The 27,899-nt window shown below is 39.7% G+C and overlaps 3 protein-coding genes across 7 annotated transcripts; 1 reads left to right on the plus strand and 2 right to left on the minus strand.

Moving 5' to 3' along the window:
• Positions 1 to 13,825: 13,825 nt before the first annotated feature.
• Positions 13,826 to 19,193, minus strand: LOC307036473 (uncharacterized protein). 2 transcript variants are annotated; one of them, XR_013807367.1, is made up of 3 exons: positions 18,365 to 19,193; positions 14,573 to 18,182; positions 13,826 to 14,369 (listed from the first exon to the last, which is right to left on the minus strand). XR_013807367.1 is itself a non-coding variant. In XM_079676825.1 (3 exons), exons 2-3 carry the CDS (start codon positions 14,706 to 14,708, stop codon positions 14,006 to 14,008), a joined length of 474 nt encoding a protein of 157 aa, XP_079532951.1. In that variant the 5' UTR covers positions 14,709 to 18,182; positions 18,365 to 18,491; the 3' UTR covers positions 13,826 to 14,005. The 2 variants fall into 2 exon arrangements, 1 of the variants encoding a protein (XP_079532951.1); XM_079676825.1 differs by having other exon boundaries at positions 13,826 to 14,343; positions 18,365 to 18,491.
• Positions 19,194 to 19,522: 329 nt separating this feature from the next.
• LOC307036470 (uncharacterized protein) lies at positions 19,523 to 24,717 on the plus strand (the record flags this gene model as incomplete). 4 transcript variants are annotated; one of them, XM_079676821.1, is made up of 8 exons in its annotated part: positions 19,523 to 19,930; positions 20,077 to 20,136; positions 20,820 to 22,210; positions 22,583 to 22,723; positions 22,881 to 23,102; positions 23,194 to 23,347; positions 23,571 to 23,677; positions 24,241 to 24,717. In XM_079676821.1, the coding sequence occupies 4 exons, from the start codon at positions 22,950 to 22,952 to the stop codon at positions 24,550 to 24,552; spliced, it is 726 nt and encodes a 241-aa protein (XP_079532947.1). In that variant the 3' UTR covers positions 24,553 to 24,717. The 4 variants fall into 4 exon arrangements, with proteins under 4 accessions (XP_079532947.1, XP_079532946.1, XP_079532948.1 ...); XM_079676820.1 differs by lacking the exons at positions 19,523 to 19,930; positions 20,077 to 20,136 and having other exon boundaries at positions 20,453 to 20,938; positions 21,065 to 22,210; XM_079676822.1 differs by lacking the exons at positions 19,523 to 19,930; positions 20,077 to 20,136 and having other exon boundaries at positions 22,018 to 22,210; positions 24,241 to 24,379.
• On the minus strand, positions 24,380 to 27,732 carry LOC307036472 (uncharacterized protein). Its single transcript, XM_079676824.1, has 8 exons — positions 27,638 to 27,732; positions 27,320 to 27,555; positions 26,988 to 27,102; positions 26,467 to 26,584; positions 26,295 to 26,386; positions 25,751 to 25,868; positions 25,552 to 25,653; positions 24,380 to 25,450 (listed from the first exon to the last, which is right to left on the minus strand). Exons 2-8 carry the CDS (start codon positions 27,334 to 27,336, stop codon positions 25,290 to 25,292), a joined length of 723 nt encoding a protein of 240 aa, XP_079532950.1. The 5' UTR covers positions 27,337 to 27,555; positions 27,638 to 27,732; the 3' UTR covers positions 24,380 to 25,289.
• Positions 27,733 to 27,899: the final 167 nt, after the last annotated feature.

Consider the following 27,899-nt stretch of genomic DNA (forward strand, 5'->3'; position numbering starts at 1 on the left):
CAGCAGTAAATTCAATTTCATCACATGGGGGTGGGGAGCCATGTCATCAATGGCTCTATCAGACAGTGATTGCGCCAAAAAGTAAGACATCCAAGTTCTCTGCCCTTCGTCATTCAGACATCGCAGGTCTCCCTTTCAAAAAGAGATCTATGATCTCAATGGGACCAATCTGGTTAAATAAAGGTTTGAAATTAAATGAAAATCGTGCCCTAACGCTGTCTGGTTGTAACACATAAGCAGGGAAGTAGCCTACATTGGAATAGAAATGAAAATACAATATACAACTGAGTTTATCCTTGATCAATATCACTATAGGTTAAATGATTTATATGTGAGGCTGGATGGTATTTGATCTCTTTTGTAATTACTTACTTGTTACATTTGTTCTTAACAATTATACTATAAGTATAGTTAGTAGTAAGTAGTATTATTTCTGTGTGCTGTCTTGGAGGCAGTTGTCTAAGTTTAGTGCTGTATGTTTGGGCATTGATAAGACAGCAAATTCAAAGAATTGGTCAAATGAAGCATTGACTTTGAAATAAAAAATGTACCTTGTATTATATATGATGTGCAGTGGTGTAGTGGGGACTTTTTTACTGGGTGGACGGGGTGGCGGGTGGACGGGAGACACTATGGACGCGCTCGTGAACTGTCAACGGGGGGGGCTTGGGGGACCTCTGTGTCGCCTGTCAGCGCAACTTACATGATGCCATTTAGACAATATAATAATAAAGGGCGGTGCAGGCTGTCAGCGAACCGATCCGGCCTTTCTGCGCGAATATCACTCAAATGCGGGACCTACTCTCAATGTGTGGGATGCGGGACAAATAATAAAAATGCTGTGTGTGCAGTCCCGCACAGTACGGGACACCTGGTCACCCTACACACACGGTTCTGCCCCTCACACACACACACACGCTTCAAATCAAGTTGGATAAATGCTTGAGCTACATTTTTATTATAATTACTGTGAAATCTGCCTATTATGTTTTCGTCATTATTACAACAAACACACACTTGTAACTGATAACACTGGCAATGATTTAAGATGTATTAGACTATTAAAAAAAGAAATCATGCTTCAAATAAGTGGGGGTACGGCGTACCCCCGCATCCAACGCCCACTACACCACTGAGATGTATGTGTTATATAAATATATATATTATACTGTACTTTCATCATGATATTTTTAAGTGACTTAGTGTATCTTCTTATTTGAAATAGCATTGTCAACATACTGTAGAACTACATATTCCAAACAGTTGAAAAAAAGTAACACTTTTTTGCTGTGTTTCTGTTTTACAGTGGGGCGAAGTGGAAACATTCCTGGGAGCCAAAGGAAAACTTTCCTAGTTAAATATGCCTGACTTTTTTTTTTCTACATTGTAGTAAAAAAATACATATTAAAAAAACATCAATGTAAGTGTTGTGCCTATTTGTGTTCTTATGTTATCAGTGAGCTGAAGCCAAGACAAATACAAATATATGTTTTAAGTGTATCCATACAAACTCATTCTCTAAAACTGTCATGTTTGGTCTGTTGAATGACACCCATGAGGAAAAAGGTCCTATACATTATATCACATCAGCAGGGCTGTGATGTGATGAGGCCCTCGCGAGCGTCGACGGGGGGTGGTGGTGGTGTGTAAACCCCGCACACACCAAGCCGATTACAGCTAGTGGAGCCTCGCAGCAGAAACTGTGGCGCGCTCAATTGCGCCGCATTTGCGCATCAGGGGCCTCATTTATAAAGGGATATACGCAGTAGTCGAGTTGAGGGGGGATGGGGGGGGATGGCATCCCCCTTAGGTATTAAAATGGTCAAAACCATCCCCCTTATGAAACGGCCATCCCCCTTCCCATCCCCTGTTATTTGATCAATTAATGTGGAAATATTGCCAATGTTTAATTTTCAACATTCTACATTTTATATGTGCACGTCACGTGCCCCTCGTCCACATTATTTTAGCCGCTAAAATACTGTTGACGAGGGGCTCGTGCACATATCACGATCACGAAATTGATGTCAAGTCAGTCAGCGTCAACGATAGCAGCGCAGCCTGTGCAAGCATCATGGCCAGTAAGCGACAAGGACAGCTTGACCTGAGGGACTACTTCGGCTTTAAGAGGACAAAAAGTACCACTGAAGGTAAGTCAAGAATACTTTTGATATGTCACCAAATGTGTAATCTCTGGACAGAGACGATAGCAACAGAGTTATAGTTTGGGAGCTTACGGTTTTTTTCTTGTTAACTAGCCTAACGCCAGGCAGCTAGTACTAGCTGCTATAGTAACCAACGTCAGGTTAGACCTTTCTTATATTCACAAAGTTAATGTCAGATTTGATTTCTTTTGCACATGGAATATCTCGCAGGGTTTCCCACAGCTCTTTACTGCTTAGGCGACCGCATAAGCAACACACTTAACTAGCCTAGACATGTTCAGTCGGGGAAATTTTTTTAATGTAATTTAGGATGAGGCAGAGCAAGCTAGTGTACAAGCAGAGACGACAGGGGCAGAAGAACACAGAGAAGAACAGGTGTCGTTGACGGTTCCTGAAACAGCCGGTGAAGTTCAGTTAAGGATGGTAGATAGTCCAAGTTTGGGATTCTTCAGTATGAAAACTGGTTCCGAAAGAACCCATTTGAATTAAGGTTCCTGGAGGATCTTTAGGCTGATTTTGTGTATCAATTCGATGATCATGTATCCATTAGTGATTTAAGCACTTTGTTTGATAAGCTTTCCATTCATTTTAGTGAGATCATATAATATAAATTAAGTGTGAAAATTGCACCTTTAGTCACTGTGAGCGACCAAAATGTATTACTTAAAAAGCTTTAAATGTGATGCATGCCTCCGAATCGTGTGATAGCGGCTTCTGGTGGTTGAATGTCATCGCTCTTATTTTATATGAAAAAAAAACACAACTTGACAGTAGGCCTACTTCACTGTCTGCTCATTCTAACAAAACCATAATGCCGTTGTTTTCTTCATATTGAGGATAATCATGGCGAGGAAGCAGGAAGGAGAGCAGAGGAGACTAGAGCTGGAGAAGGAACAGGTTTGATATTTCTAAATAGACACTTTTCTTTTTCGAAGAGGGGGAAATGTAGCTAATCCTACCAAGGGGGGGTTTTAACAGATTTTATGTTTTTGTGGTAGAAAAAAGAAGAGAGGAGGAGGCAGAAGCAGAGGAGCCTAGAGCTGCAGAAGGAACAGGTTTGATCATTCTAAATTGACACTTTTCTTTTTCGAAGAGGGGAAATGTATCTTACCAAGTGGGGTTTTAACATAGATTTTATGTTTTTGTGGTAGAAAAAAGAAGAGAGGAGGAGGCAGAAGCAGAGGAGCCTAGAGCTGGAGAAGGAACAGGTTTGATCATTCTAAATAGACACTTTTGTTTTTTGAAGAGGGGAAATGTATCTTACCAAGTGGGGTTTTAACATAGATGTTATGTTTTTGTGGTAGAAAAAAGAAGAGAGGAGGAGGCAGAAGCAGGGCGAGATAGTGTCGATGATTCTGACCAAAATAACCAGGGAGATAATGAGCAAGATATCCCTGAATGCTGGACATCTACCAAGTTCAGGGAGAAAAAAAAGTATTATCCATGGCTAATATGTCAAAGCAAAAAACTTGGCTGCCTAACCTGCCAGAAAATGAAAGTGGTTGGGCCAAGTACAGGTGGGAGCAGCCAGTTGCATATTGCTGAGGAGTGGTCCAACGTTAAGGTTACAGCCTATGGTACAAACCGAGCAGCACAGCTGCAGTCTCTTCGTAAGAAAATACACAAGCATAAAATGTCAGACTATCACCAAGCAGCTGAGAAAACCATGGAAAAAGCAAAAGAAAAGACATTGGAAACATTGACTTCTGAAATGCAAAGGGATCACTTCTTAACTACTGATAGGGAATTTCGTACAGTTTACAAGATTGTGAAATCTGGAAGGCCTTTCACAGATCTACCGTCCGATATTGATCTGCAAGTCTTGAATGGACTAGACATGGGAAGAACTTTACATTCAGACTATTCCTGTGCAACAATCAGCCAACACATAGCAAATGAAATGCGAAAGAGAGTAGTTGGAAAGGTCCTTCAAAGTGGAACAAAACTTTCTGTTATGATAGATGAAGCTACAACTGACAGTAAAAAATCAGTATTGATCATTTATATTAGAGCGAGCTTAGGGATGAGTGAAGAGCCCCTAACATTCTTCTTGGATCTAGTTGAGCTTTCTGCTACCAATGCAGGTGAAATCTATCAAGCTCTAATGAAAAATCTGTCACATCATGGCTTCTCTGAAGCTATTCTGAGTGAACGCTTTGTTTGCTTTGCATCAGATGGAGCTTCTGTAATGCTTGGAAGTAAAGCGGGTGTTGCAACCAAAATCGTAGAAAAGTTTCCAAACGTAATGGTGTGGCACTGCATGAACCACCGTCTTGAGCTGAGTGTTGGAGATGCTGTTGAAGAAACTGTAGGGATGAATGACTTCCAGTTTTTCTTTGACAAAGTGTACAGTCTCTATCATGCATCGGCCAAAAACCGCCGTGAGCTCACTGAATGTTGTGAGGAACTTGCTTTACAGTGTCTGAACATAGGGAGAATTCTCAGCACTAGATGGGTGGCATCCAGTTACAGGACCATTAAAGCTGTATGGCAGCAGTACCCTGCAATCCACAAGCACTTTTCCAATGCCTCAGTTGATCCTAAAAGAAGTTCAACAGAGAAATGCATGTTCAGTGGTTTAATAGATCGCCTTTCTAATGTCACCTTTGTGCACAATCTTGGAATCATGTATGATGCTTTAGAAGAGTTGTCTGAATTCTCTCTCTCTCTTCAAGACAGAAACATGACGCTCCCCAAGGCTGTAGCAATACTCAGTCGGCAGGTCCGTGTGTTGAAGTCCATGGCAGAGCAGCCTGGACCAGCGGCAGAAGTGGCTCAGACTGCAATCGGTTTGAAGCTATTCAAAGGGGTGCCACTAACAAATAATTTAAGACACAGCAGAGAAATAAACCACCAACATTTTTTTCATGCTTTGGCTGCTAAAATTGAGACAAGAATGGGATCACTGCCTGGAAAACAGAGAAGCAAAGAAGAGTACCAGAGCTTTCTTGACAATGTCAAAGTGCTGCAGCCATCAAACTGGCCAGATGTGTGTGGTGTTCGTTATGCCGAAAAGGAAATACAGGAACTCTGCTCCTTTTTCAAGCTTGATGATGGCAGACAAATTCAGAGAGGAATGAGGGAATATGTTGATATGGTGAAACTCAAAACTGTTGATGAAATGAAACCACAAGCACCAGAAGAGCTAAAACCCCTCCTTCAAGCAGTGAACACACTGGTCATCTCCACAGCTGAGTGTGAGCGTGGGTTCAGTCAGATGAACATTTTAACCACAACTAGAAGCCCGCTAGAGGTAAAAAGTATGTCAGCCTTGCTTTTCATCAAGTGTGTTGGCCCTCCATTACAAATGTTCAAACCAGAAGTTTATGTCAAGTCTTGGCTTCAAAGTCATAGCTTGGCTAATGATCTGAGAGCAAGAGCCCGGAAAGTTGTCATTAAAAAACATGATTATGAAACTCTTTGGAAGATCCTATGAGATACTACAGTATAGGGGAGAATTGGGTTGGTAGCCATTGAATAAAACTGTTTATTTGTATTTGTATATCATATTATATGTATTATTTTCAGATTTTGTAAATAGTATATTTGTTTAATCCATGTTCTTGCACTTGAATTAAAATGAACTTGACTAGAGAGGATTCATGTTCAATGTTTTGTGAGGTTTTGTTTCAACATTTAATGGATGAATTCCCAGTAGATTTATAGGTATTGTGAGTGTGAAGTTGAAGTTGAAGTTGCACTTGCACCCAGTGGGAAAATGTGTCCTCTGCATTTACCCTAACTATGTAGGAGCAGTGGTAGCCATGGGACCAACTCTAATTCTGAGGTGCCTTGGTCAAGATCAATGACAGGAGTATCTGACACGTAATATATCCATAGCATGCAAGTTGTTTTACAGTAATAGAATATAATAATTATCTTTGTGCTTAAACACTAATCAAAAGGGTACAACGTTGGTCTCCCACCAAATGCGCTGTCATCAGATCAAATTAAGGGCCCTTAAGGCAGTCAGCACCAAACATATATCCAGTCTACTCAACTACCCTGAATTGCAGGTTAGTTTTTGTTTTTAATCTCCGGGGGGGGGGGGGGGGCATGCAGATCCACCATCCCCCCTGGCTTTTTTTTACAACTTGACCACTGGATATACGCTCCAAAAAATTGCATACGCCAGTTTCTATGCAATGTTTGCGATTTATAAAATACTAACTTGACGGGAAAAGGTGCGGTCCTCCGCGCAAACTCTAACCCATGCGTACGCTCTAAGCACAAAAACGGGAGAGACGAGAGACGAGAAACTGCGACGTTGGCAGAAGGAAGAATGGAGAGAAATATGTGGAAATAATACCATAAAAAAAACGTTACCTCTCATTTAATATATTTGAAGAATTCATTTTTTTTAAATTGATCAAAGCCAATCTTAAAATGATTTATCAAACGCCTGTTTGAGACTCCTCAGTGCACATAAAAACATAACTTGGAGAAATAAATAAATACGGATATGTTATTTAAAACCACCTCGAATATGTTGTGTTAATGTTATGAAATGTTTTCTCATAAATGATGCGGTAAGCAGGAGGACAGGATTACGTCTAAACTGACGCCGTTTTGCATTTCTATAGGTTGTAGATACGAGCATGGTTTTATATACTATCATGTTTAATCATGTTTTATGCCGTTTACTAAGACTTGATAAGTCGCTCATAAAACACAGGAGGTATGGAAACTAAGAACACCATATGTGGTAAATTGTACAGCTAATATAACGCAACACATTAGTTGTATTTCCTTTAACTGGTGGATCTATAGTTGCTGCATTGGAGACGATGCGCATAGCTGATCGACAGCTGGGACACAAACCACCAAATACGAAAACATAATTCAGATCCAGTCGTCATGACTCCACTCCGGAGGGATTCCCCGATCATTTCTTAGAGTTTCTCATCAAGGGGGTGTCTCCTGTCCCCGGTACAAACACACTGCCTGAAGGCTATTTGTATTTTTTTTGTCATTAACCTTTTTCGGACCACTTATTTATTTATTTTGGTGACGATCCGACCTCCATGCTGCTACTCTGGTTCAAACTGCATCCACCAAACAATATGATTTATCTCGACCTCCCCAAAATAACCAAAATCTGACATGGTGTGAGATGTCTTTTTGAGCTGTTCTGTCGTCATTTCCTGCTATCTTCTTCATAAAGTTAGTCAAAATGAATGAATGGGCGTTACGTGAAGCCCGCAAAAGCTGCACCGCATTTCGAGTCGATTGTGATTTATAAAGGGAAACCGGCGTAGGAAGTGCTGTACGCACTTTCCTCACCGGTACGCAATGTTTGGTGAATCGGAAAATGTCGGAACATTTCTGTACCTATTTTTTAGATTTCTACTACGTAAGCAACGTTCCCACGTGAATCCTACGCACAACGTTATAAAGGGCGAGTGGCAGACGCAGTCTGTGTGATCGGCGTGTAGGGAGGAGCGGGTCTGCACATCGGCATATCACAGACTGGTGCATACATTGTACAGGTGGCAATTTGAAATGGAACGCAGCCCACACACGGCACTTTTGGAACACGCCACCTCCAGACACATTAACATGCACTCCCCTAACTTTCCCCTAATCTGACATTGTATTTCATTCCATAACATCTTATCAACAGAGAAAAGGAAGGGTAATCAAATAATAAAACATGTTACTCATCACTTTCTTTCTTACTGTACTTGTCTTTTTTACATCCTATATATTCAAGCTGCACTTCAACTTCAATTCTTGGCGTGATAATACAAAAAAATATTCACATTTATTTTTGGATTATGTCTATGAGGGGCCGTTAGGGACATTATTCAGAAATACTGTTCACACATGTGAAACACACACTGAAACCAAAATCATTTACAAACATGTACAAATCTCTCATTTGCGATGGAAACTTCTGAAGCAATGGAAACTGGACTCAGAGAGACACGAGGAGAGCAGGAACTTTGATGGCAAACTGATGGTTTATTCACAAGACATGTCGTGTGCCACGAATTGACACAAAAGATGCCAAACCAATTCTGAAGATCTCTACCCCTGACCCATATGTAGCTAGTTCTGAGAGAATAATCAACATTGTGCATAACAAGATAAAACATTACATTACATTGCATTTAGCTGACGCTTTTATCCAAAGCGACTTACAATAAGTGCATTCGACCAGGAAGATACAACCTTGAAGAAACAGAATCATATAAGTACATCAGGTTTCATAGAGCCAACACCTCTATCAGCTGACGCCAACAGGCAGGAACGGGGAGACAAAACACTGAGAGCACAGCAGCCAAGGCTACAGGTGCCTGTGCTCAGTCAGGACAAAATTGATCAACTGTGTCAAAGTTATTGAATGTCAACCGGTGCTAGTGGAGTGCACGCGTCTCAAACAAGCCTAGTTTGTTTACAAAATCGCGGCGCAACTTGGTGGGCGGTACCCTGGAAAGAAATCTCTGCGTGAGAAATGCAAGGTGTGGCGTGTGAGCGTGTGAATGGAGTCAAATGCGTGTGTCTCACGCCAAATGCGTGAGACTTGAGAGCTCTGCTACTGTGCTAAATAAGAGACATGTAATCATTTACAAAACATCACCATGTTGTTATTTAACAAAATAATTTTGTTATTCGAAAAAAATGAACGGGAGGAAATGCAGCCCGGCTCTCGATTTTTAATCCTAATTTAATCATCATCTTCACCACGATCATTGATGTTTATGTTCACCGAATTGACATGAAATCACTGACACATATGAATATACTGTATTCAACTTCATTAAAACGTTATTAACGTGCCTAAACTCAGTAATTCACCAAAAATATGTATATTTTAATGGAGCTTCGTCGGTCGATCAGGATCCCAAAGTGTAGCGGAGGGATCCTCATCTGGATGAAGGGTGTTATTTTCCCCATAAGGAACAAGTCGCTGCAAATTATAATATTGCCACAGAAAAACTTTTCAGTTCACATCACGCTCTGCCGCTCCGACAGGGAGCTCTGCTCTGAACACCTGAACGGCCCGTTCTAACAGCTGTTCACCAGCGGTCCAGTCTGTGCCACAGTGACTCCGGACGCACAGTTAATATAAACGAACGCACCCGTAGGTAATGTAGCTGCTGAAGCTAGACCATCATCTCGGAGCAGCAGAGCCTTATTATACATCCATGAGCAGAGCCGACAGGCAAGAAGACTCGAGCACACAGCTCGTACTTCATTATAATATATAAAAAAAGAACACCATGCGTGTCATGATGGCACATAACAGCTCACGGCCGCAGATTACTCCGGGTCCCAGCCCCCCCCATACCCCAAAAATATTTGTATTGCAGATCTACATGAATCACACAAACGACTTATTTTGGATTCAAAACGGCGAATTTCGCCGAAAGGTGACAAGTTTGCATCACTGAACAAAGACAGAGCACAACTGAAACATAACATCTGAGATGTAACAACATAATACACTTTTCGGGGATGCTTGGGATGTGAGGAGTGAGGGACACGGCTTAGAACGGGCGTGTCGCCTGGCAGGACAGGAGAGTGTGTGCACCAGTCTGCCTTGATCTATGAATTCATGTCCGTGACACTCACTGCTGCCCACAGCTGTTTTATAGAAGGAAATTCCTTCACTTCATGAAAGTGTTTTAACCACACACACCTCTACACACACATGACGGGTGTTATTTTCCCCATAAGGAACAAGTCGCTGCAAATTATCCCGCTTATTACACGGCCACATTCTCAACAAAGTAACGACATGACTCCCAATATTAATTGAAATGCTTTTATGAATTTAGAAAATGTTTTTATTGATTTAAAAAATAGTTGTGTGTATTGATTTAAAAAATAGTTGTATGTATTGATTTAAATTGACATGCATCCGCTAAGAAAAATAGTCCGTTGTTACAGTTTTTTAAACAGTCTGAATGAAACGGCAGCTCTCAGCTGTGTATTTACACAACTAATGGCCCATCAACCACAGCTCTCTCCCCCCCTCCCCCCTTGATCTTTCTTCTCCAGCAGCTAAATTAACGGTAGGTTACTCTGAGTGACAAGCTTACATAGACACAACACTGTCATTGCAAGTGACCCTCAGTTAGTTGACTTTTATGTTCAACTGCTAAATTCGTTACTGATAAAAAAAGGGCTTCTACTGTACCTAATTAACTTAACACTAGAACCGCCAGAGGTTTTTGTATAGGCCTACTTAAACCTGTCAAATCCCGCTATTAGAATGCAATTTTTAACAACATAGGGTGCTACATAACACACTTTCAGGAAAAGTCACGGACTGGGAGACTTTAATATTTTATTGGAAAAAAAGTTACATTGCACACACACAACACACATCACACAAATTGACCCGATTGGCGGTTCTAGTGTTAAATAAACTCACTAATTAATGAAACCAGTTCAATACGCATTATTCTTATTTTTATCATTCTTTATGAGTGCAGAAATAGTCTTAAAATCAGATCTGTTTTTTAAATGAAATCTGACGGCAGGCAGTTAGCTCTGATCACCTATGACAAATGCGCCGCACCTAATCGTTGGCCATTCAGCCACAGACACTGTTCGAAATGGGGGGGAGCTAGGGGGAGCTTGGCTCCCCCGAAGAGGGAGGGAGACTTTGAGATAAATAGGGGGAGCCCAAAACAATCGTGCATATTTGTGTCATACAGATTAGACATGTTGAGTTTCTGTAAATAACAGTTCTTGAAATAAATAATAGTTATTGTTCATTACAGTTTCTGAATATTTGTTTTATATTTGTGAATATGTCTGGGTGTTGCCATCTGTACGTGGCGGCGCTGCATTCTTACTTACGTTGCTATGGTTATGGCGGTGATGCCGGCGCGGTATTTGAAATGTTCATATTGATATTTTTTTAACTCTGGCTGTGTAATAAAAAAAACATACAGAAACAATTACTGCCCTTAATAAAGTATTTAAATATACATTGCAGGTGTGCTGTTTTGTTAAGTAATGGATATTGAATATGGAATAAAGGTTTTAACAAGACCTGGTGTAACAATAATCAAAAAGGACATTAAAAGAGCTCCAGATGTTAATTATCTGTTTTTACAAAAATAAAGTACACAAAGTTGATTCTAGACTCTTTAAACAATGAGGTGATTGTATTCTTGTAAAAGTAACAATAACAAGCTCCATTTACTATCTCCAGTCCGACTCATATTCATATGCAATGTGTTTGGTCCTATGCAAACTCAGTAATATCCATTGTGATACAGTTATAAGCAGGGCTGCACATAACTGGTGCGCAGGTGCGCATAAGCACCCGCTGCCAAAAAAGGAGCACCGGAGCATTTGAAAAAAGCGCATTTGCGCACCAACATTGAGAGAGACAGAGAGACATGAGAGAAGAGAGAGATAGAAAAGAGAGAAGAGAGAGATATTTGCGAGTTGCATAAGAACTGGTAAGACACGTGACTACGCTGCATGACTGCTTCATTCGCGGGACACGGGCGCGCACCCCCCCGTTGACATTTCGCGATGCAGAGGGCTTCATGCTCAACTAGCACTCCCCCCCGTTGACAATCGTGATACAGAGGATGCGCACCAAGCAACATCTCCAGTTGCTCTTTTGAGAACCAGGGGCAGTTATGTGCAGGGCGGGTTATAAGGCCTTCACATGAGACTGTCAGTGGAGATTAAAGGGGATCAGGAGCTCACGTCTTCTCAGTCATCATCATCATCATGTTCTCTCTGCTGTTGCTGCTGCTGGCAGCTGGCAGCTGGAAGTGAGTCAACACTTATTATACTGCTGTTTAACAGGATAATCTGTCATATACATTTTTTTTTTATTTGTACAGGTGTGAAGTGTGAACAGTTGACACAGCCAGCCTCTGTGACTGTGCAGCCAGGTCAATGTCTGACCATCACCTGTCAGGTCTCTTATTATGTTAGTTAATAATAATAATAAAATTCAATCACGTGCTTTAACCACTAGGTGTCCCTTTCTATCAGCTGTGCACCGTTATGGTGTAAATACAGCCTATCTACCAATTGGATCAAATATAAAAGTCAGCCGAATTAGTGTTGATACTGCAAGGACACTTATTGTGTGAAAAGAAATGTAAGATGTTGTTTAATTGCTGATATATTTATGATCCACGTCACGTTTTCAGTTTTGGCGGCAGTTCTTCCTGTTTGTCTAGAAGTCTTCTCATCAGGGCTCTATAAATAGGGAACTACGGCAGATATGTAATATTTAATGCAGCCGAACCGTGTATTACAATGCCGTTATGTGATGACTTTCAAAGAGAAAAGCAAGCACACTCGGAATTAAGTATTATTTTTAAAAAATGTTTTCGGATTTCACATCGCATAAACCCCATTTCCAAACGTGCATTGCGGCTAAACCATCGAATCACCGAGCTGAGGATCTTGCCTACGTCTGTTTCCGATATTTTTTTTGTCAGATGTATTTTGTTATACACACATTCCTTCATATTTAAATTTACATTAAAGTATTTCGTGAGGCCTTCTAAAATGTTTTTAAATATAACTACGGTTCGAGTTGAAGAGTTTGTAAATTAACATGAACCGAAGCTGTTGCCTGGTAACGCAATCGCACAACGTCACGTCCGTTAATTCCACATCCACATATCCACACACATAGATTAGAATCGATTTAATAAATTAATGTAGCATTTGTTTCTGCTAAAAGAGGTGTCGACCAGCTGGGGCAACAAGAAAATCGGCGAAATCGAGTGTGACTATTACAAATTAAATCATTATTATATTAATATTGATAACAATAACAACCGACCGTCGGGGTAGCATTTGCTTGGCATTTCCGGGTATATCTCCACTGGTTGGGCCATGTTAACAATACTGTGTAATTTTCACGTTTGAAGGGATGAAATCGTGACATCTTCACGTCTCTCAGCATGGTAAATCGTCACATGTTCACGTCTTGCCGTTTTACCGGGTTGTGCTGACCATGTCCATGCCTTTATGACAACAGTGTACCAATCTTCTGATGGCTACTTCCAGCCGGATAACTCACCGTGTCACAAAGCTCAAATATTCTCCAACTGGTTTCTTGAACATGACAATGAGTTTTACTCAAATGGCCTCCACAGTCACCAGATCCAAATCCTACAGTGCACCATTGGGATGTGGTGGAACCAAAGATTTGCGTCATGGATGTGCAGCCGACAAATCTGCAGCAACTGCGTGATGCGATCAGGTCAATATTGAGCAAAATCTCTGAGGATTGTTTCCAGTAGCCTACCTTGTTTAATCTATGCCATGAAGACTTAATGCAGTTCTGAAAACAGATGGGGGTCCAACCCATCCTAGCAAGGTGTACCAAATTAAGTGGCCGGTGAGTGTGTTACTTAGGTCCATTTTTATTGTTAGTGTGTGTCTGTAGGAGTAAAGTCTAGACACATTCTTTGGATGTAAGCATTGGCTAATTAAACAGATCATGATTAAATGACATGATAATAAGGGTGATCACCAAAACCTTATACCAGGGGTGGGGAACCTCCGGCCCTCGAGGTAATTCGGATCCGAAGTTGACTAATAAATGCTAATCGCATTTAGTTGAATACCAGACATAGTAAATGCAAAGCAGGATAATACAAAAAAAAGGGAATAAACAAGCCATTCAATCGTAATACTCGTTTTAATACGTTCACATGTATACAACACAATACAATTGACTTGTTAAGTCCTGTTCGTTGTCCTGTTTGTAGTCCTCATCACCGTCCTGTTTGTTGTCCTCATCACCGTCCTGTTCGTTGCCCTCATCACCGTCCTGTTCGTTGTCCTCATCACCATCCTGTTCGTTGTCCTCATCACCGTCCTGTTCGTTGTCCTCATCACCGTCCTGTTCGTTGTCCGTCCTGTTCGTTGCCCTCATCACCGTCCTGTTCGTTGTCCTCATCACCATCCTGTTCGTTGTCCTCATCACCGTCCTGTTCGTTGTCCTCATCACCATCCTGTTCGTTGTCCTCATCACCGTCCTCATCACCGTCCTGTTCGTTGTCCTCATTACCGTCTTCAATGTCTTCCTCCATCATGAGAAAAGACGGGTCCGAGCCAATACAGCTGTAGGTGCTGGTGACTCTGCTCAGTTTCTGCTCCAGAAGATATTGATGGTGTAAAATACAGCAGTGCAGTCCCCTGTATCCCTCTTCTGTTATATCGCTTGAAGAAACTAAAATAAAAAGACAAAATGACAGCCTATGTAAGGCAACTTTTAATTAGCATTGATGTTGGTTCCATATAAGCAATTTTAATGTTTAACTCCGAGGCTGTATATTAGCTAAAAAGATTTGTGATTCAGAAAAAATGCAATCATTACAGATGCTATTCAGTGACAGACGTTTGACACTGACCAGAAGGGGCAGTGGCAATTGTTATAAATTGGTATTTGTGGAACATACTTTGGTTCCTGATGTCGTCTTTTGTCTGATGAAGGAGGTGGTCCAGTTTGTCCAGTGCCTGCCTCAGATTTTGACAATGCTGGGTCATCTCCTTCACAATGATGAATTTCTCCTCTTCCATACGCCTGACCAGCATAACCTGGTCAAAAAGTCACCTCTTTGTGCGCAGGTTCACCACTATAATGGAAAAAATACAAAATATGACAGCACAACCACAATGGTAAGGCTAATAAAACAAATAATATCCGTTTGCATTCAATCTTTTTAACTTAAATTGCCCAAAACCTTGAAATCTGGTAAAAAATGTTCAACCTCGCCGCTTGCTGAATTTTTTCAATTCTGTCTATGTTGGCAGAATTACATTCAGTATGTCTTGAGATTCAACATTAGTACGAAGTTCAGGGTGGTCAGGAAGGGTTTTACTGTTTCCATAGATGTGCCTGTCCCAGTGAGACTAGACTATTAAGACTTGATAGGGCAACATCATACAGAACTTTCAATATAATTATTTCAAAATGATTTGTTGTGATCATGATGATTTGTGACACCTATGTTGACAGCTCTGTGTTACATTGGTGATTGTATTCTAGTACTACAACTGAATTTATGGAATATCTAGGTTAAACAAAAACAAGTTGTTTCTTACTATCTCCTTGCGCCTCCCAGGGCATAATGACATCCTTAGACAGACTGCATGCTGCTTCTGTGTCAATTGTCTCTGTACAGGCATCAATGCACTGCAAATTATTTGGTTCTTACCAAGAAAAAAAACCTTACATTTAGAAGTGTTAGATATTTTTTCTTGTTCTAAGAATTAATTTCTTATTTTAAGTCTTCAACTTAACAGTATAATCTTATATCAAGCAAAACTTTACTTTTTTGTCTCAAACAGGCAGGGAATCCTAAAATGAGACAATTAATACTTAAAATAAGATGTATTACGTTTCTCCTCCAAAGTCTCATCAAAATAAATCTTGTTTTAAGATTCAATAACAAACTCAACATGCTTGATTCAAGAGTCACACAAAAAATATCTGAAAACACACTTTATTCCGTGGATTTTAAGCATATGACAAATGTTTGTTCACAAAACTGCACAGGGAGCACGAAACAGACAAGTTGGGAACCTTATAGGCCAACATATATTACATTACATTACATTATTTGGCAGACGCTTCTTTACAAAGCGACTAATAACCGAGGACATAATCATGGCATACAACACTTGCAGATACAAAATGCACAGGGAACAGAACAAATATGCCAAGTAGGGATTTTTTTTCCCTTTTCTATCTTTCTTTATTCATGTATTTATTTATTATAATTTTTTTGGGGGGGTGTTTTCTTTATTTTATTTTTTTTGTTTTTTTCCCCCTCCATATTACCGTCTGTGGGCAATATCATTTTTTTAAATTATTATTATTTTTTTTTTTTTTTTGCTTGTTTTTTGTATAAAATTCACAAAAACAAAAGAAACATACAATATTATTGTTCCTCCATATTACTGTCTGTGGGCAATAACATCACAAAGACTATATTTTATTGGTACAAAGGTACTGTCTTTGAAACTAACTGAAAAATAGGAGAGGCAGTCTAGTAGTTCTTTAACTAATTCTGTGGCCTGGGCAGCATTGGGAACTGCCACTTCATATGCCAGCAACTCTGGACTCAGATTCAGTGTTTCATAACGCTGGAACTCAAAAGCAATAAAAGAAGAATCTATCAAAAAGATGTCTTTTATCAGTCCAAACACTGGGAAATCATCATCTACATCTACGATAATCATAGATTTCCCACTAATGTACTTATTGCCATTAAGGATGTACCACTTTACAGAGACAACAGATTGCATGACCTCTATGCCTAAAAAATCTCTGACTTTTCTCTTAACATAATCTACATTTTTAACAGCAGAGACAGGCCCTGATTCTCTTTCAGTAGCAAAAATTGGATGCTCAATGCCTATTTCATTGCAACATTCAAGGAACTGATTATGGTTTGCAAGTGATTTACAAACATTCTTGAAATTTAATTTGGAAGCCCATTGCTTAAAATAGCTATGCTTAGCTTCAAATCTCATACACATACTTCTTACTAAAGGACCAAGAGATATGATCTGGCTTGGTAGATATAGCATGTAATGCTGCTTGGGAATTACATTGGCTTCAGGAAATAGTTCTTTGAACTGGTGCAGATGCTGCTCAATCATGTGCCTGAGCTGTAATACAGTTTGTAATGAAATAACAGGAGCAAGGACAATTTGAATTAATTTGAGAATAAATGTGACATACTCATTATCCATATCATTAAAAAGAAAAGGTATTATTTTTAGAATTATTAACATTTGTCCACACGACTGTTTTAATTTATTGTCATTGGCAGCTAAGGTGTTGACACTAATAGGGCATGGCTTATCTCGCATATCCAGAGGCGAGTAAGGAAAATGTATGATAGCTGAGTTAATCTCATCTAATTCTATCTGTCCTGACAGAATAAGTTGTTTCAATACAAGTTTTATTTCCATTGGTGCAACACCTTCAAAAAGTACATGCATTACATCCTGTGGAGTTTGTTTTATCAGGTCAAATGCTGGAAAATCAATTAGTCTGCTTCTTCTGTTAATCCCGTAAGTGGTTTTGAGGGATGCTTTCAATGTTTCTGTGCTTGCTTTGTCTATTTCAATACATTGCCTGATGTGTTTTTCCAAACTTCTTGCAGTAAACAAATTTTCATCATACATGCTTTGCATGTCATTAAAGGAACATTCACAGTGTCTACATTTGCTATGAGCAAACCCTACACCTTGTTTAAACCCAGCAAGGTCATGTTGTGCAAGTGTGTCTCCACACACGGCTATCACAGCACCAAATAACTCAATTTCACCACTTGGGGTTTCAATCCTAACGCCATTGTAAAGAAGTGTCAGATCTTCCAGGATTCTTTTTAGTATAACATCAACACCCCATTGAGAAACATCCTTTGCCTTGGCAATAGCAAGGAGCCTTATTGCGGCCAACTTGGACCTGAATTTATGATCAATATTACCTAAACTATAATAAAACATCAATAATTTATTCGCAGAGGCATGGGGGCCTAATGGGTTACATATTTCAATTTCATCGCTGTACAATAGTATTTGCAAAGCATTTGGCCTTTGAGAATATAATGGATGGGATGTAAAAAGAGCTCCATCAGTAAAATCATACAGGAATCCCTCTCTACTTCTTTGTGGAACAGTGCTCACCATGGAGAAGATTCTAGAATTCCTCAGTAACTGCTTAAGACTCTGAATGAGTGGTATGTAGTAAAAACTTTTATTCTTCAAGGCCATGACCCTTGAATGACCACGCTTTACCCAGCAAATCTTCTGGGATACTACAACTTCCTCTGGGTTGACTGGATTGAATAGTTCCCGGATGGTTTTATTCTGTCCGTATGCTGTGGTTGAGAAAGGATCCATGAATGTATCGAATGTAGCCAAAGCCTCATTCTGGAGCTGAGCAGTTGTCTCTGGACGGTCTTCAAACACCCTTTGGACTCTGTCCCTTAGTGTGTGAAGGAGAACAGCTTGGTACTGTTGCACCCCTGAGATGACACTCCTGACAGTTCTCTGTGAAAATATCAAAATACACATAAAAAATTACCCTCAAATAATTATTGATTACAGGCCCACAGTTAACATTAAAATATAGAAAGGAACTACAATAGAATTTATATTTTTAAAAAACATTAACAAATTATTCACAATTATATCATTAGTCCTAAAGCATCTGTCCATCGAGCCAAATTTACCTGTGACAAGTGGCCCTGTTCCCGAATGCTGATGGCAAATGCCGCTGCAGATCTTGCCAAATCAGGTCCGGCTCTGGATGTCCCAGCAACAGCATCCTCCTTCAGAAAGCAATACATACATTTAACACAATGAGGTTTGTGTGTAAAACTTACTAAAGCTGTGATATTACTAAGCAAGTAAATACCCGGCTCTATACAAGTTAACATTAACTTCACAAGATACTACTTTGTTTACAACTTAATACTTAACGAATGACTAAAGCGCATGAATAATGCAGTCTACGAGATTGTTTCCACACATCTTACAGTAGTTGAAAACATCTTGTACCATTTCTCCTTATGGAGAAAAGCAAGCCATAATTCAGGACGGATGAGGAGGAACGATCACAGCTAGCCAACTCTCTGAGATGATTGGCACTCAGAGATTAAAATAAATGGAGTTGTGTAAACTTACAGACGGGCCGATAACGTCAGGTTCAGGTAGAGAGGCAACAGGTGGGACGGCAACAGGAGGAACGACCACAGTGGTGTCCGCTGCAAGAGTGGTACAGTTGGCAAAAACTGACACACCAAATGTTTCCTGCCCCGAAGAGTGAGACGAATCCGTTGTACTCCAACGTGGTGGACGTCCAGTCGTGTAATACTCAAGGTGCGTCCGTTTAATGTGTCGAAAAAAAGAGTCGAAAACTCTAAAGTCCTTTTCACATCCATCAATGCCACAGTAAACCCAAAAATCCGGGCTGCGACTATGACTTGCATTAATATGGCTTAATAGGATTTTAAGACTAAGAGCAACAAAGACGAAACATATCAGACACCTCCAAACCGCCATGATGCCGACGAACGTGACAACGTCAGTGCAAGTGATTTCAAGGTTGAGTCAGTTGAGTTGAGCGTGAGAGACACGACACGTATCCTGCCAAGAAGAAGAGGAGGGAAACGAAGAAGAAGACACGACACGTTTTTTGGGAAGGAGTAGCGGCTCAATCAAGGTAAGGAAGCGTAACTGTTTTCTTGCTAAAATCGTGTTTTTATAGAGGGGTTTGCTATGACTGTTCCTGTTTCTCAATTCCACTGGACCGGTCACTTGCTTAGCAAGCTAACTGGTGTTTGCTCGTGCATGCGTGTCCCAACGTCCAGCTTTGCAAAAAGGGTTATTTGCTGGATGAAACCCCACTCAAAAACGTTCGCGCTATTGACCAGAAGTGGGTACGTAGTTCAAGATGGTGTATAGTTTTTTTTATTATTAGATGCATGTGATTTTCATGGCTGTGGTGTATTTTGGTTATAGCTAGCACTCAAGACGCATGTTTTTTTTCCCGAGCTGACTACAGCTAGCACTGCTAGTCTTGTCGTTTGGCGGCCATTTTAGCATTAGTAACGCCCGCGGGCATCTATTTCCGATTAGAACAACCAACTTCATGTTCCGAGCATACACAAACGGTATAATTTGTGCGCAAACGTGTGTATGTGACAGCTAAAATCCACAGCAGCCATGGCAGAGAGAGGGGACACACCGAATGGATTGTTAGATCGAAGTCTTGAAACCAATTTGACTTGCAAATGGTGATTATGGAATTTTCCATCACGACTCGAGCTCTCTGTGTAGTACGGCTACAGCAGAGAGTGTGTTGGCGCCTGTGTTAAGTGTGCATGAATATGCACTTTTTTTCCCCCTGCTAACGAGTTCTGGCTATGTGTTTTTGTTATAGCCTGCCGCCTGGTAAAGAGAATGGATGATTTTGACGAAGCCACTCGTTCGATATTGGACGGTAAGTCACTAATAATGATTTATATTTTATGTAACCAAGTAAGTAATTTTACAATTCAGATCACCAACACTGAAGATGGTGCATACAGGTAGCTGAATATTTTAAGTCCAGAGTTAAATATTGATTTTATTTGGAAGGGGCATCTCTGTTTGTGGCTGATATACACTTAAAGGTGCACTGTGTAGGATGGTGGCTAGAGTAGGTATTGCAGCTATGCTGCTCATTGAAACTGTGCTGCCTATTGCCATATTTGATCTTTTCATTACATTTTACTAAATAATAGACTAATATTTACTAGTATGACAAGAACAACAGGTTTTGCAGCTAAAAATGTCTAATTCTGGAAATTCAAAATGGTGGACATGGAGAAGATCCCCCTTTTCATGTATGAAAATTGCAATTTGCCCAGTCAAAATGAATTCTTAGAATTTGATGGTGGTAAGTATTTGTGAAAAAGTAACATTTGTGAATGGGCAGCATGAATTCTGGAAAGAAACTGATAAAAATAGATAAAAATATTACACAGTGCACCTTTAAGAGGCTTCATAGCACAAGCAACTAGATACAGCGTTTATAAACGTGTTGGAGCTCTGAGGGACAGACAAATGACCTTTTGTTTATCTTGCTTGGTTCTGTAACTTGGCTTTGCTTTACCCAAAAATATATTTATTTGTCATCTACAGCTGCAAGTGTTGATGAACAGACCTTGAAAGGCCTTAGCCGGGAGGACCTGCGGGACCTTTTTCCTGGCCCTGAAAATTTCCTTAGAAGGAAAAAAATTTGGGAATTCATCAATGAAAATGTAAGCTACATCAGATCTATCTATCTATCTATAATCCAATATTATTAACATTAAATTATGTTAAACATTAACCATATTTGTAATTGTCCCAATGCATTTTGTTTACATCCTGCATAATCCTAATAGTCTGAAAATACCATGGACCAAGATGCAAGCCCTTGCCGTGGAAACAGGATTATGCCCTCAACTTCTTCTGTGCCACCATGCCCACCTCAAACCTCCACCCCCATATCTGCTGAGAAAACAATGAAAATGCCAGACCCTCCAGAGTATGTGGTGTACAGCGACTCGGAGTTAGATTTGGTGCGTAGTCAGTATTTTGCATTGCTTCGGAATGGAAAGGAAAAGGGCTTCAAGATGTCAAAGGAGCTGTGTTGCAGACTTGTAAGGAACACAATCACAAGCATGGTTGCAATACTGCGTGCTAGTCCCATGGGGAAACAAGCAAGCTACCCCTCCAAACTGGAAATTAAAGTCATGTCGCAGAAGATAATTGAATATTACCCCATGTTTCGTGATGCTAACGCAAATATGCCATATGTAAGTAATGTTTTCTTTATCTTGTTTTCTTTTTTTTTTTAAATCTTTATTTGCCTTCTATGTCTTTGGTAATGTCTAAATTACCTTCTACTACAAGCTCTAACCCACCACCATCAGACTGCTGAAGTGTGTGTGTGTACGTCGTTTGAATACTGCACTAGCTCTCTACCTAGACTGTGCATTTAGGACTCTGGCTTGACTGTGTACTACTCTCTGATCTGTGCCACACCACTCTGTCATATGATGACTCATTCTTGCACCTTGCACTAAATTAACAGTGGACAATCTTTCAGGTCACTGGAATCCATGCTGTCTACCACAAATCATTTTATCAGGGCATTTCACACCTTGTTGGATTACTGTTAACTTTGTGGATTGCTGTTTATTTTCTTGCAATGTGCAGTATATTGCGAGATTTTTTGTGTGCAAGGCAAATAAAGTTGCTCTTCTCTACTAAACCAAAACTACGAACAGGTAAAAAAAACTAGACAGATGACTTTCCTAACATTCTTTCACCACAGCTGACCGTCTACACCAAAATGTTCAAGCGACTCCAGAATATGAGATCCCCAAGAAAGACGCAGGGCTCTGTTCCTCAGAGGGGAGCAGCCAAGACTCTCTTCAGTGCAGACAACCAAGACATGGAGACGGATTTGACAGACACGAGCAGCTCAGCTGATACCAGAATTCTCGAGAGCAGTGATGACCTCAGTGAGAACAACTCCAGTGCAGGTGTGCAAACCTAACAATGACCTGTCATGTCATGAAACTATAATGTTTTTGTATTTTTGTTGTATTTGTTCTGTGTATTTGTTGAACTAAAGTTCATGACTAAACATGCACTACACTTAATCTATGCCTGATTTTGGTTGTCATCATTTTAATAATTGTAGTGTGTGTGTGTGTGTGTGTGTGTGTGTGTGTGTGTGTGTGTGTGTGTGTGTGTGTGTGTGTGTGTGTGTGTGTGTGTGTGTGTGTGTGTGTGTGTGTGTGTGTGTGTGTGTGTGTGTGTGTGTGTGTGTGTGTGTGTGTGTGTGTGTGTGTGTGTGTGTGTGTGTGTGATATATATATATATAAACCATTTTTTTTTCATTATTTCTCAAGAAGCTTCCCCACCACCAGCTCCCCCTGTGCCACGGAAGGCTAAGGCTAAGAGTGGCACCAAAGCATCCCCGCTGTCATCCAAGTCTTCCTCACCTGCACCCATGACTGTGATTGCTTCACCAACCATGCCTGCAAAAGACGGTAAGCCCTCCTCAGCGCACTTCTCAGCCTGTCATCCTTGATCATAAGTTTTGCAAAAAAATAACTACTTGTATTTTAACCCTGTGTCATTTCCCCTGTGGCGTTGTGAAAATGTTTACATTAAAATGTCTTTGTCTTCGTTTATTATCGTTTAAAGTGGGCCCTGACAGTCTGAAGATGCAGGCCAGACACTACAAAACCTTGAGCAACATGTACAACAAGCCTAATGCAAAACCCAATCAACATGATGTGGCGCAAATTTTGGACCTTGAGGTTGAGGCCAGACGGGCTTTCATTGATTCAGATGTTACAAGGGAAGAAGACCGACCTGCAAAAATCTTTGATGCATATCCATGCTTTAAAGATGTTCGAAATTTATGTTTGTTTTTTTTCTTACCTGAACCTCAATTACTGTGTTTTTTGTGAACGTTCTGAATACATTATTAACTAAGTGTTTTACAATGTTTCAGGCAATGGATGAGCTACGGCGCATAGTAGATGGCACTAACAGCAGATACATTGAGGAAGTAAAAGGAAGATGGACAGAATTCTGCACTAGGCTGCAGTTCTACATTGTGTGGAAGAAAGTCCTGAAACTCCCTTTCCCTTTGGATGTACGCAGTGGTAAGTTACTGTTCCATATTTATATGTACATGCAGGGCTCTAAATGAACCCTTTACCAGACTACCAGAACCAGACTAGTGCCTAGTACGTTTTCTTTTCTATCAACCAAACTGAAATTTCACCAGCATTTAGCCGGTTTGCTCGTGTTAATTTAGAGCCCTGTGTACATGTATTAATATTTTTACAGCATTCTGACCATTCTGCTAATCTTTCTATTCTTTAGTGGATTTCACACTGGCCCTCTTCAATGCACTGCCAACCTTATTCCCCTCACCTGTTTTACCACCAAAGAAGCTTGCTTGCACTGAGGCACTTATTCATATCCTGAAGGTAAGTAAATATTTTCCAAGATTTATGCAAATTCATTCATTCACAAAACAACAAAATTCTACAACTTTGCATCAGCTTGTCAGGTATTAATCTATACTACATTCTTACAGTTTATTACATGGCTCAACGTCATTCTGTAGAATGTGCCGTTCACTTGATTGGGGCTCCCCAACGTTCGCAAGTCTGTTATTTCTGAATAACAGATGTGGTGTTCTATAACAGTTCTATGACCGCTGTCAATGGCAACTGACAGAATGTCTGTTACCCAGCGACGTCAGCTGATTTTGACACTTGGAAAACTGCTGAGCTGCGCAAAAATTGCAGTCTCTAGGCCATAATCGTAATAATTATGATGAAATACAGAAAGACATGTATGAACTTAAAAGTTGTAGGAATCATACTTACTGCATTCCTCCCTCCCCTATTGTAAAGTAATAATGTTTTTCTTAGAATCTGCAAGTTTTTATACAGGAATTTCATTTGGGGATTCAAGCCAATGGTTGCATGATGCTTAACATTTTTCTTTCTTCTCTCTCTGCACATTGTTCTCTTTTCTGTTCCAGTCAAACGAAGACCCTGGTCTCTACCTGCAGAAGCGTCCTCTCTGCTCCCCAGTTCTGCTCTTTGATGGCTCAACCACCATCGTGGCTGTGGGTAACGTACCTGTGACCACCCTCAAGCAGGAAGATTTTTCAGAAGGGATGTTGGTGTTGATGGCGTACTATTATACATTGCACTTAACATACCCCAAATGTGTCGCAACCCTGCTCTCTGTTATTCAAACGGAGGTCATTGGCGACACCCTCCATGATAAAGATGCCACTAGTGCATATAAAAAAGCAATGGTGGAATGGAAATCCTTCTTTGACAAGTAGTGCAATGTCAACAGTTGTCCGTTGAAAAAGCCTGTATTTCATGTTCGAAAATGCTGCTTCATAAGGGCTGAGAATTTTTGTTTTTATGGTATTTAAATGTTTGTGCTGTAAAGAAAGATTTCAAGACTGCATAGCAACTCTGACCCATTGAGTTTCAATAATAAATGTTGAACATGTTTACAAGTCATTCTGGTTGTTTTTTATGTAATATGTATATTGAAGACCGGCTTGGATTTAAGGTAGACAGCCTTGTTTCAAGATAATCATGGATCTTGGTTTAAGACGGAGTTAAGTCATTTTGAAATATTTTACTCTACATTTAATATTTACCCCAACTAATATTGATCTGAATTTGCTAAAAGAAAAAATTTAATTGCTTGTATTCAGTATGTTTCCCTCATTTTGAGGTTGTAAAAAGTTGCTTTTCAAGATATTTAATCTTAAAATCAGTATTTTACGCTTGTATTCAGTATATTACACGTATTAAGAGGTTCTAAAATTTTACTTTTTTAGCAATTTCATCTTAAAACCAGCATTTATATTGTATTTTTAGTATATTTCACTTCATTTAGGGCTAGAAAAGGTTAAATATCAAGTCATTTCATTTTATAATGAGCATATTTGTCTTATTTTAAGCCTTCCAAATACCTTTGTAGGAATACTTGTTTCTAGATTTAACAATCTTAATTTAAGAAATCTTGCCAAGTCAAATTATCTTGCTGCATGGACAGATTTTTTCACTTGTTTTGAGTCCCTTTTCCCTTAGTTTTAGTGTTATTATTTTGTTTGAAGACCCCTATTTTTTGCAGTGTGGTGTTGTACTGCAGTATCCTCTCTCTGAGTTTCTTCTTGAGCTCTGTCAGTCTTCTCCATTTGCGTTGCCTTGTTTGGTTGCTGTCTGTAAAGTAAAAAGAAATAAAAATAAAATAATAATAATAATACTAACAATAACAACAACAAGAAACAAATATTGTTTCTAGATAACGTAATAATAAATACCATTTTGTCGATAGAGGTCGTGTTTCTTTCTTCGGAGGGAATAAATAATGTCATCTATTTCTCTCTGGAGCTCCTCCTGGCTACTCTGGCCTCCATGTTTCTCTTGAAAACAGAAACAACCAGGTATAATCCTAAAACATGAAGCCAAATGTTTGGAAATATGGAACCAAATCTATACCACAGTGATCATATAACATACCAGTGGCTGCCCATCGCTTGACCTCCAACACCCACTGCTCCGTGTCCTCCAGGGAGATGTTCAGCTCTTGCTTGAGACTCTCAAGATTGTCCATTTCAGTTTGTGCTCTCTGTGTAGTCTGGTTAGAATGTTTAAAAGGAAAAAGTGAATATGCATTCCAGTTGGTTGAGAAGGTTGTTTTTTACTGAATTCCTTTATGCGCATTAACTGACCAGACAACAACATGAAATGCTAAACACCTTCTCTTCAAGGTTGGCAAGTATCACCTTAGTGTCCCTTTTCTTTTTTTTAAAAGATCAAGCAGGATTAACATTATTATTATTATACAGAAATTCAGATGAATCAACCTATAGTGCTTTATTAAAAACAAACAGAACAGAGACTCTCTTGGCAGAACAGTGTGCCATGGCAGCGCCATCATAATGAAATGATTGCAGAATACATTCAATTCAACAACATGTAGCTAAGGATGGTGTTAAATTACTACAACAAGAAACTCAGATATTCTTAATATACATTTTGAAATGCAGCATGGACGTCTTACTTTGACAAATCTCTTTGAGAGTGTCTTGTGGAGATTCTCCACCTTCCTGTGGTTCCATTGCATAGCCAGCACGGTTATCATATCTGCTCTAGCTGTAAACACAAAAACATGAAAATTCATATGAGCTTTACAATGTGGCACTACTTAAAACTATTTGTTTTCCTCTACCAACCTGATTTGGTCATGTATTTTGTTGTCAGAGCTGCTCTTGAGAGGAAGCTGTTAACCTGTTCCACTTCCTCGCCAACAGTATTTCCAGCACCTTCCTGGCTTCTGCCATCCCACTTCACCTGCTCAGAATCATAAACAATGAGATCTAGATATTTAGTTATATATTATAATTTCTTGTAATGTAGATCTTTAGTTAATATCAGTGTCAGGAGCAATTTCAGAAAGTTAAAATGTTCTGAGATTGAATTATGCTTTGAACTACAATGTCACAACTGCAGTTATTTGAAGCTCTGTTCATTCATTATTTCTACAGTGTGGATATATTTACTAAAATAAATATAATGGGTTTTGGAAGCCTATCCTTGTGATGTGACAGTCTGTTTTGTAACAATTTTGTCAACATTTGTACTATTACAATTATTCCACAGGCTTGAATAGAATATACTACATGATATTCTTATGTGCACTACAATTTATAAAACATTTGAATCTAGTCACACAAATGTTTAACTTGCATACTACCTCGCATTTGCCTGTGTGGGCCTTGGCGTGCATTACAGAGAGAAAAGGTTTCATCTCTGTAAGTGGTTGGAGCTCAGGCAACTTTGCTGCCATCTTCTCCAAATAAGGCCAGTACCTGTAATGACAAAATCAATTAGCTTTTCCAGTTGCATGATGGCATAATAGTAAAAAGATAAACCAGGTCCTTAAAATTACCAGTACAATCCTTGTAACCAACATCAGCATTTATCCAAATGAATGCTTTTTTTGCTTTACATCTACTGGATGTGCAAGAATTAAATAGATAACACGTTTCCCACAAACACTTCCAATTTTGCAATAGTTATAACTACCTGCAGGCAACATCCATACAAAAGAATGTTGCATTCGCAACTTCAGCCAGCTCCTAATGCAGGAACATTGGGTAGGCATATATTTCACCACGGTAGTGATTTAGGCCTTGTAGCAAGATGCCATGTCTGCACACAGCTATTTGCAGGCCTTCCTCATCCACCTTGGCCCTGGACTTGTGTGAGGTTTCTCTGCAAGCTGTGAATGTTGCCGGTCCACAAACATCACGACCACTTTTCTGAAATAGACACAATCTGTTACCTTTCTCCCTGTGCTAAGTAAGATAAATAAAAGTGTTAGTGGGTTGAATAGATTCTTACAATCGACATCTGCCTCCTGATTTTGTCGACAAAGGCAGACACTTTACTGTCCTGGGCAATGAACAGTCCATCAAATAGAGACGGTTCATCTGTCCTGCGAAACTCAAGAAAGAAATTGTAAGCAACATTATCATACATACATAAGTTTGATTGTGTCCTCTATTTAATGTGGGCAATTTGCTTTTGCTATCAATTTTTCATAAATGTGGAAAAGGTCTTTGTGAATTTGATCTGTAATTTTGTGTAAAGCCTTTTGTCACCA

The sequence above is a fragment of the Notothenia rossii genome, assembly GCF_949606895.1.
Source record: "Notothenia rossii genome assembly, chromosome: 4".
In the NCBI taxonomy this organism is placed as follows: domain Eukaryota; kingdom Metazoa; phylum Chordata; class Actinopteri; order Perciformes; family Nototheniidae; genus Notothenia; species Notothenia rossii.

Coding starts and splice junctions, on each gene's coding strand:
- LOC307036473 (XM_079676825.1), bottom strand. CDS start 14,708: ATGCTGGTCAGGCGTATGGAAGAGGAGAAATTCATCATTGTGAAGGAG. Junction 14,344..14,572: donor AGACGACATCAGGAACCAAA/GTATGTTCCACA, acceptor TTTTTATTTTAG/TTTCTTCAAGCGATATAACA.
- LOC307036472 (XM_079676824.1), bottom strand. Junction 26,387..26,466: donor AAAATACATGACCAAATCAG/GTTGGTAGAGGA, acceptor TTGTGTTTACAG/CTAGAGCAGATATGATAACC. Junction 25,451..25,551: donor CGACCTCTATCGACAAAATG/GTATTTATTATT, acceptor TTTACTTTACAG/ACAGCAACCAAACAAGGCAA.